This window comes from Neodiprion fabricii, chromosome 6 (assembly GCF_021155785.1).
Source record: "Neodiprion fabricii isolate iyNeoFabr1 chromosome 6, iyNeoFabr1.1, whole genome shotgun sequence".
Classification (NCBI taxonomy): Eukaryota; Metazoa; Arthropoda; class Insecta; order Hymenoptera; family Diprionidae; genus Neodiprion; species Neodiprion fabricii.
In genome coordinates this window covers 9,451,116-9,461,288 of record NC_060244.1, presented here as the reverse complement: position 1 = coordinate 9,461,288, position 10,173 = coordinate 9,451,116, and the positions used below count along the sequence as shown (strand labels likewise).

The following is a 10,173-nucleotide window of genomic DNA, read 5'->3' as shown; positions in this document are numbered from 1 at the left end:
AAAACAAAAAAATTAAGAGATAAAGGAAGGTATTGAGAATATCACGTATAAGGAGAAGATTTATTTTCTTCATAAAGCTATTTTACATATTTTCAAATAGCTATAAAAATATTTAGAAAATAGATGAACGTATAAGAAATAGGGAACAACTACAAATGGAGTAGAAAGATTATAAAAGCATTTTTTGAAGTGATTTTTTGTGTTTACTCAGTTAGTACTCTTTTGATACATTGGCATAATTGACATTGACACATTTTATTGTTAGATCTTGGCAATCGGTCAATGATATAACATAGTGTTATACACAGAAGGATTTCACTAATAAATGGTGAAACTATATGTCATTATTAAATAATAATGCTGATATAGATTTGGGCGCTCTGCGTGAGCTACATAAAAAGTTAGAACTTGAACCATAGATATCTCTGAAAACGAAATATAACTTTAGGCAAGAATATTTCGATACATTTTTTTAAAAAATCTAACAATTTAACAACTCCTGTACATTTATTTGTACATTTACATTTGTAGCTCAAGCATATTTAGAAAATCCACATGAGAATTCATTAATTCTTATCAGAGAATGTATGCATAGTGAAAGTGAATACAAGCTCCATAGTATCACTTTGGCACCATTTGTCTCATCATCAACCGGTATTTGTAAAAAAAGGTGGCATATACAAAGTTAAATGTATATAATATAAAATTTTGCTACATCTTTCATGTAGTTTTTATTTGCAAATATCAAAGGCTGTAATTGAAAGTTTATAACGTTTCCAGGTAGTTAGAATTGTTTGGCAGAGATTTTATTGTATCTGACACATTCTCACTTTGTAAAAAATCTTGACACACATTCCACTTCGAATTCCGAATCGTACTCAAAAAAATATCCATTTGTGTCCGATGATTCGTGATATAAATTTTTTAAATCATATTATGACTGGCTCAAGTTGAAAATAACGCCATTCCGATCATTTTGTCGATTAAAATCCACAAAAAATTTAATACAAATTTGTTTTATCGTTTTTCATTACATCTAACCACATTTGCTTACTTGATACATTCTTGGTGTAAATGCTTATTAAAACGTGTGCCAAAGTTAACGACATATTTTTAAAGCAGTCCGCAACATGCTTACCTAATTTAATAGGCTAGAGGAACAAGAGATATCACGGTAATATTTTCGTCACTTAGGTTTTGCTTACGAAAGATAACATATTTGATAAATTGGCATTTGCATAATAATATTGATTAATTATAATTAGTAAAGATATAGTGGTGTATGTATTATCACCTATATACATATATGTATACCAATAGTTATTAGCCACGACCAATAATATAATTAATAAAATTTTGCATATAAAAATAATGTAGCATTACTGTATGGAGAAACAGCAGTGAATGTAATTAATGCAAGAACGTAATCTATGAAAGCTTCTGGAATACATGTTTATACATTAGATAAGTGTAATAGTGCGAAAAAAACATAATTGGGACTTGTTTAATCACAAATATAAGATCAGTTGCACTAGATGTAAATACATCAATAACGATATTGATAATAGTTTTACATTCTTCTGAATATAACAATACTAAAAATAATAATATTATAGTAATTATGAGAATGTGCCACAAAATACTTAGAACATATACTCTGCATATATTCTTCTTCAAACTTTAAGATTAAATACCATCCCAAGGAATTGCTCGTAGTGGATTGTTATCACTCCATCTTGATCGGTGTCAAACTGTCTAAAGGCTGATGTCAATGTCTGTAAGTGAAAACGGTAATAATTAAATATACACTTGCAATAATAAAATGATTGTAATTTGATTTTATTATTTCTATTAATGCAAAAGAGTATTTTATTGGCTACTGTTGCAAAAGTTTATTGATACCAAAATTCAGTGATATTATTGAGCAAAGATTAAGCAGTTACATGATCGAGTGTCAATAAGTCCTTATGTACAATGACTCATTACTGACACAGAGATTTTATCTTTCAAACTATATATGAATCAAAATGTGATTCAGAGTATGCTTACATATAGAACGATGCAACATTGGATAAAATCGTCAAAATATATAGTCCCCCTGCCGCCACGATCATACTTCCGTATAAGCGTATTGATTATATGGTCTGACAAACGGTATCCAAAATTGGTAAGTGCAGTTTTGAGTTCATCACGATCAATATTTCCGCTATTGTCACGATCAAATGAACGAAAGCAACTCTGCCAATCAGTAACGTATTTCCACAAAGCTCCAAATTCTTCAAAGCTGACCGTTCCAGTTTGGTTTTTGTCAAACATACCTGGAGAAGCAGGATCGATTTTGTCAATATCAAACATACCTGCATGGAGAGAATCATCATGACTGACTTATTACATACATATTAAATGAGAAAAAATACCACTGTCATGCTGCAAACAAATATTTTCTAAAAAAATTTACTCATTCTCCACGCTGTCAATGACGAACAATGATTTCTGACTACCAAGCAAATCTGACATTCTTTTCACATGCTTGAGTAACGACTTATTGTAACAGTGGTTTGTACCTGGGCAACAAATTTTCATATCAAATTTGACTCTGTGTAGTGAGATTTCTATGCTTCTCAGAAACATGCTCAAAACCATAACATTCATGTTGCATAATATTTAGAGACAGTATTATTTCTCAATTCTTAGTAATGTATGTCAATTAAACTATATAAATTCTAGTTTAACTACAGGTTTCCAGACTTGGCAATTACAAAGTAAATGAAAGCACATAATCTCACAAAGATTTTAATAATTTCTGCACATTGATTTGCTGGTATATCTCAAGTGCATAGCAAAAGTGCAAGACTGTTTTGAATATTCATAGAAATCCGTCTATTTCAGGGTTTAAATTCATTACGGTGATCTAGATTTCCAGTGCCATTGATTCATGCATACAACTTCACGTCAGGTAATTGAAAAATAAAGTTAAGATTTATTATTATATATGAATATTATTAATTTTTGCATATTAATTTCAAGAATTTAATTTCAAGCAGTAAAACAGAACAGCATAACGATGAAACAAATGTAACATCTTTTTGAAACTTACCAATCATCAAACGAACTGTTTCAGGATTGAACGGAGTCCAGGTTCCATTAGAAAGAGCTACTTGAAGTTCTTCGGCTGTTATTGCTCCAGAATGGTCTTTATCAACTCTGTAGAAATAAATTACATATAAGTATCAGAGGAAACTGGAGGAAAATGTATAATAGTTTTAAAACGGCAAGCATTAGCGGCATTTACTGACCACGAAATGTTATTACTTTCGCACGTTCCACTTTCGCCAGAATAGAGGCGATTGGAAATCACAAAAGTGAAGGAGTTGACGATAGAATCATTTAAATCCATTTTCAAAATGTTCCAATTTTCTAGCAGTAAGATTACTAAGCGTTCGAAAATACAAGGACGATACACTTAAACGTAATATGACGCCGCATATCAATTGGGAGGAAAGAAAGTTTGTCTTCGACAACACGTCACGTGCAATCAATTACGAATATCAAGTCTCGTTAAACTCCCAATAAAAATAGTTTGTAGGTATTCGTTGTAAATGGATTACAAACTCACCTTTGGAAGACATCCCAAAGAAATTCACGACTCGGCATCGGCGAAACGAACGTCATTTTGTTTACTTTTGATTTACTCAGGCGAAGTCGGGCAAAATAAAACCGTTTCCTATGCACGATTTAGGCTGAAATTACAAGGCCGACAATACAGCCAAGCCCACAGAACTGCGTAATTAGAAACGTCCTGTTAATCGGAAATGCTCTTCACCACTCTATACTAACCTATGTCCTACGCACAATCGGCGATCGCAGAACAAGTGGAACTCACGAAATGACTCGAAATACACGTCACACTTCAGAAGCGCGTTTCGGTTACTCACGATTCCCGGAAACACTCCGGAGCAGCCAATGACAAGTAAGCACTCACACATGCGCATACCCTTCTAATACATTAGCATCTCTGTGGCCGGACCACGGTCATACAGGCTATGGGCGTCTACGCAAAGAGGATACCTAGACTTCCTGGAGGATACGGTTGACCGTGGACTGAGGATATGTAAAAACTGATAACCCCGGGTTATTTTGCCTGACAGTTTGCCGGGTCTGGCTGGGTTTAGGGGTATTAGCAATTTCACGTATTATCAACCAAGCAACTAACCACGTCGGTAAAAGAAGTTCTTCATAACTAACAACCAGAGATGAGTAGTCTCTGTTAACAACTATCGCATGCAAAACATTGGTGACATACCGTTGCACAGTGAAATTGAAAAGCAGAGAAAATCCCATTCAAGAAATATCCGTAAGTGGTCGGAGAATTCATACTTCGCCTGACGTTGCATGTTACGCTAATACTTTAAACATTTGATCGCGTTGTGCGTAGCTTGCGCGGTGTTTTCACCCGGCCGCTGAGACGATAGATATAATAGATAATAGTACGTTACGTGACAAGTGCGGGAAGTAGGTGATACCTGCCCCTACGAGTTATGTATAGAATTTTTTGACACAAGTTGTGGTAAGTTCGCGATAAGATCTGATAAAAGTGGTTTTGGTACACAAAGGAAAGCTAATATGACCTTTTGTAATCGATGTTATTAATCCGAGTATCGCCTTCGCTCCTTAGTGCCGCGTTTGTTTACATCGATTATAATCTGGTAAATACACAGTACGCAGGAGTACGTTATTATGATTCTAGAGATCGCTGTAAAGGTAAAATTCACTTACCGCACGTTCCGCAGGCACGGTAAAACGAACTTACCGCACGCCGTGTTAAAAAATAGAGCGTAAGCAACGGTGTAAGCGTCCCATGAACAGATACGAATCGGTTCCTTAAAGGACAGCAGATAATAATTCTCTCGCCCTCTTTGTCGCTCTACTCATCGTGTAGTGGCTACAAGAGGGGAAAAACAGCTAGGCAGGCGCGTGCAGCTACCCCCACTCCATGTGAAGAGCGACAGAGAGGGCGGGGGAATTATTATCTTCCGTCCTTCAGAGAACTGATTTTAGTTTCTTCTGAGCGCCGTGCGGCATCAGTCGTTTCCGACCAATCGGACCGAAATCGCGTGATCTCAGTATCGGTTCAACATTCAGACCGCGTTTGTCTCTGTGCGTGGAATATCAATTTTATTATTTTTTTCGCTGATTTTTGGTAAATGCGCAGTTGCATTGTTAGCAAGTTTATTCAGTCGGTTCAAATAGACAGCTGCAGCACAACAAGTGAGTGTAGTATCGAGTGCTAGAGTTATTGCGGTGCGGATTTTGTGGATTATAAGAGATTAGTGAAGATCTGAATTGTGTAAAAAGTGCGACGCTTCACCAACGACCCTGAGATGCTACAAGATCACTACGTATAAAAGCGTGGAGCAGCTCAGAGTCAAGGTAATAATACTTATTTTAATTCTTGATTGATATTTTTCATCGATTCAAGGTGGTACATTTAAAGTCGGACTTTTGTTCTTGCATTACATGCAATGCATAAATATGAAACTGGACAACAATAATAATTAATTTGCAAACTAAAAGCCAATTTGCAAAATTAATTCAAGTCTTCTATTTTGTTTTTCACAGATTTAAGCAGAGACTTCCGAGTAACTCTTTCATTTCTCGGCAACGTTGGTGAGTTTGCATGTGTTAGGTTACGGGTATTTCCCTGGGATTCCTATGTCACGTGGCGTGGCGGTAACAATTGTTACACGAATCTTGGATTTCTTAGCTGCATGGATAGGCTCATTCACGGTAGCGACGTGCTTGACTTTGTCGAGTAATTTTTTTTTCGCAATTTAATTTACCGTAGCCTGCTTAAACTTAGAAATTTTGCACGTTGCTAAAAATGGAATGAGCATCGCGACCGGTAACCATCGCTTACTCGACAATCGCGAGATCGAATTGTATTTCGTAACTGATGTAATAATGTACGTTTGAATTTACCGATGTCGTTTAAGTGGTGGGTTCACCTGAGGTTTGAACATATTCAATTATTCACAATATTGTTAAATCGATAAAATTCCAAAGTCTGGCATAACGTAACGTAATCAAATTGCATCTTATATTATATATCATTTTCAATCTTTTAACAGCCAACAAGTATATTGATCAACTGCAGGCTCAGCTCGCTTAGAAAAATGCTAATTGGCATATAGGATGTTTTTAACCAATTTTACAAAAGGTTGATGTACCGATAGTCTGCCAATATTTACTAAAATAATACATACAATATTAGGGTTGGCGGGATACAACCGCGATATTGCAGTATTCTGAGTAGGCAGACTATGATACAAAAACATTTTGCTCCCAACAGGTAACCAACGAAAATGTAAGTCGGTAACCACGGCGCAAATGATGAAGAATGATGTGTGTTGGAAAAAATGGAGAATCGCTTAGATCGGATATAGGTAACCGGGTAGGTAGCTGAACGTTTTGGGACCCGTCGCGGGGTTTATGCATGTGTGTGTGAGAGTCTCTCTTTTCCGTTGGGTGGTTCCGTTGGGAAACAGGCAAGGGTAGGAAGGTCGCGAAGTACCGTGATGTTACTAACTTTTGTAATCCACAGCGTCAAACGATCACAGAAATTTTCTTCCCAAAAGACTCCATATTCAAGTCTCTCGACCATTTGTAGGCTTTTCAATATTAACGAAATTGAATTTCCCATTTTTTATTACTCTGTAACCATTATTCAATTGTTATTTAATTTAATTATTTAGTCATTACCGATCATTATTACATTCAATTGATCTCTGTGATTGTCTGAATGGGCAAAATGCATCTCTGGACCATCTATTGCGTTCCGTGGTACGCTAGATGGGGAGAGATGCTGAGCTCGAAGACTTCGCGTCGAAGAGGACCGCCGACCGTCACGCCACACAATAATGCATGCTCTCCAACCTCCCTCCCGATATCGATTTGTATTCTTAGAACAACAATCCGCATAGCAGTGTATCTAATTTAAAAAGATGCAGATGTGGATTGGGTTTCTACAGAATTTTTGGAACAAGCCCTAGATGATACAAGGTTTTTGACAGATTAATCTATCGCGCCTTATTGCGCGTAGATTAGTCACGAGAATTAGACGCAGCCTTCTGCGCGTAAGGTAATAAATTAAATCGGACACGTTTTCTTACGCGTTGATTTTGCAGACAGTGTACAACAAGTCCCGGATAATACAAATTTTTTGACAGCTTATCTGTCGCGCCTTATTGCGCATAATCACGAGACGTGGACGCAGCCTTTTGCGCGTAAATTAATAACTGGAATGGACACGATTTTTTACGCGTAAATTAATAACTCGAATCGACACGGTTTTTTACGCTTCGATTTTGCAAACAGTATATGAAAGAGTTACGCACTCTCGATGTGCTGATCTTTCAACCCTTCGGTCAATTTTTTTTACGAATAAATAAGTTTTCAAGTTCCATGCCGCCTTTTGCGCGTGGACTTGATACTTTTCAGTTATGAGAGAAAGCGCGGCATTTGAAAGCCGGCGCTCAACACGCTGGTACAAAAATCTCGGTAGTGTATAGTGACAGTGGAGAATCTTGGCGTAAGTATTTATGAAATATATCTGAATGTACAGAAACACTCGTTTGACTGGTCGTATTTTTTTCTGTTTCAGGGCAACAAAACCGATTTTTTAACAAATGCACTGAGAATTATAGAATGTTCAGTCGAAAAGGATATTTACTTTAATAACTCAAAGCACAAAAAAATTCAAAAAATTTAATATGTATTTATTCATCAATACAATTAATAATCGAACCTGTATCACCAAGATACAATAACAGATTATATACGAGGTCGAGAATTCCTACTCATCATATTAATAATCGAAGCAACGGATATTAAAGCGAATATCATGTTGGACTTGACCCTTTTTTTGTCAGTGTATGGACTTATGTGATTGTACTAACCATACCTCTATCTCTTTCAGCGAATCAAATTTTTTGTCTCCTTTAGCTAATTAAACATTTTGTCCGTTTCGCTAGTCAAACCTTTTGTCTGTTTCAGCCAATCAAATTTTTTGTCAGTTTCAGCGAATTAAACTTTTTGTCCGTTTCGCTAGTCAAACCTTTTGTCTGTTTCAGCCAATCAAAGTTTTTGTCTGTTCTGCTAATCAAACCTTTTGTCTGTTTCAGCCAAGCAAACTTTCTGTCTGCTTCAGCTAATCAAACTTTTTTTTTTTGTTTCAGCTAATCGAATGTTACGTCTGTGTCAATTAACTAATTTGTCTCTTTTTCGTTGACTATACATTTTTTACATATCTAAGTTAAGTTTATTTTTGTCTGTGCCGACATATGTCACTAATTACATTTTTCTCTGTTCCAGGTAACTGAGTTTTATTGACTGTGGTGAAAAATTAACTTTCCATTGTTTAGGCTTAAGTCTGATTCAGGTTTGGTTCGGGTCTGGTTCAGGGTCAGTCATCTTGTTTTCACCGATACATAGATTTTGCGATGTAGTTCAGCATCATCATGAGTACAAAGTGTGGTAAAGTTTATTCAGCTGTAGTGTTTGTTAATGGTTTAACAGCGTTTTATTGCAATCGTTTTAGTATCGAGACTTTTTTTTCTCGAATCTCTCATAGGTCATGTTTAGTTTGTATTTCACTGTAGAATTATAGAGCTATGTCGTATTTTAGGGGTTGTGCTTATTCTACTCAGATTTGTTTCCATTTCTTCAAAGATGTCGTCTTCCAACAGGTAAACGCCAAAGCGATGCGTGTTTTCGATCTTGGTCTAGTTAATTGCTTTATGTATTGACCAAGTTCTCCATTTTAGTGATTATCTCATACCTCGTAAGAAAAACAACCGTGTGCGAACATCCAAACTCAATCACCGTTCACCCATAAGATAGAAACAATCACCCTTAATCCACAATTAAAACAACCATCTTTCATGCATAATTAAAACAGTCATCTTTCATAGATAATAAATAGCGGGTTATATGAACTGAAAAATTTTGAACAAACTGCGAATATACGCAAGTACAAATTGATTGGGTAAAACAATTTACCATAAGTAACATGTGAAAAAAAGTCATCTGGAATTTTTTTCGAAGAGCGTAAGATCGGTCTTGCTATTATTCTCCGTGGAGTAGGCCTACTGGGGATACCACGTGAAAAAAAAAACGCGCCGAGTGCTCTACCGCTTCCGGTGGTGTGGAAACAAGCATAAGTGAAGTTATTTTTACTGGAAAAATACTAACATATATATTGTCGTTTTTAAAAGACAATTTTATTCTTGCATAAATGTAATAAAACTCCATGCTTCAATAATGTGTAACGCATGTGGAATCGTAATACCTTCGGATCTCTCTAGATTAGTCAGAGTGAATTCCACGTTAATACATTTTCCTTTTTGATAAATTTCGTTTCTTAATTAAAGTCAACAAGGTGCATATACCTTTGGGAATTTATAGTTAGCCAATTCCAACATCTTTCTTCCACACCGAAGATACATATTATTATATTCAGTCAACGGTACGAGTTAAGTAGCAAACATATGTACAGAAGTTACATAAGGTACATATAGGAACAACTACATATTTCCATCCTTTGATTAACTTCTTCGACTATGTCTCCCATCCTTTGCATCAGGAAAAGGTTTCTAACTCTGTTAACAGTAAACCAGGTGCATGATTAGTGTGCATCTATTGAGATAACATTATTTTTGTCGATCCGATAGAATTAGATCGACATTGCGGAATTTTGCCCAGATGAATTTACGTAGTTGAAAAGTATACGGCGTCCATACAGGGTTGTATGAAAATTTCAGTCTGTTCCGTTCGTCATTCCATAGGCATAATAATATTCAACTCTGTATTATCTGGGTACACGTGGTGAGCGATGGTAACATCACTTCGTGTCGTCTCTACTTACCGACCGCGTACCGGATTGAACAGTACCGCGATAAGCGCTTCCGTATGCTTCAGTCAACGGTGCTTTATACGCTGTTTTAACGTGAACGGATTACTGCAAAACGACATATACTAAAAATAAAATTGCCTGTTCTCAAGATATTAGAAAAAATAAAAATTATGTGTTTGACGTCTTCCCGTAATAACCTTTTTTTAATAACACCGGTCTAACAATACGCAGTGGACGTTATTAGAATTTAAAGACTCCTAGGC

The 10,173-nt window shown here is 36.0% G+C and overlaps 1 protein-coding gene across 2 annotated transcripts; it reads right to left on the bottom strand.

Annotated features, from left to right (window-relative positions):
• Window positions 1–200: 200 nt before the first annotated feature.
• On the bottom strand, window positions 201–4,059 carry LOC124184227 (programmed cell death protein 6). 2 transcript variants are annotated; one of them, XM_046573689.1, is made up of 4 exons: window positions 3,617–4,059; window positions 3,098–3,204; window positions 2,050–2,357; window positions 201–1,775 (listed from the first exon to the last, which is right to left on the bottom strand). In XM_046573689.1, exons 1-4 carry the CDS (start codon window positions 3,670–3,672, stop codon window positions 1,674–1,676), a joined length of 573 nt encoding a protein of 190 aa, XP_046429645.1. In that variant the 5' UTR covers window positions 3,673–4,059; the 3' UTR covers window positions 201–1,673. The 2 variants fall into 2 exon arrangements, with proteins under 2 accessions (XP_046429645.1, XP_046429646.1); XM_046573690.1 differs by having other exon boundaries at window positions 2,050–2,318; window positions 3,617–4,053.
• Between the last annotated feature and the right edge of the window lie 6,114 nt (window positions 4,060–10,173).

Bases quoted from the DNA above. Each gene is read 5' to 3' on its own strand.
- LOC124184227 (XM_046573689.1), bottom strand. From the start codon at position 3,672: ATGACGTTCGTTTCGCCGATGCCGAGTCGTGAATTTCTTTGGGATGTC. The intron at 3,205-3,616 runs GTGAGTTTGTAA...TTATTTCTACAG, and splicing joins CTTTGGGATGTCTTCCAAAG to AGTTGATAAAGACCATTCTG. The intron at 1,776-2,049 runs GTAAGCATACTC...TTTCACTTACAG, and splicing joins AATGTTGCATCGTTCTATAT to ACATTGACATCAGCCTTTAG.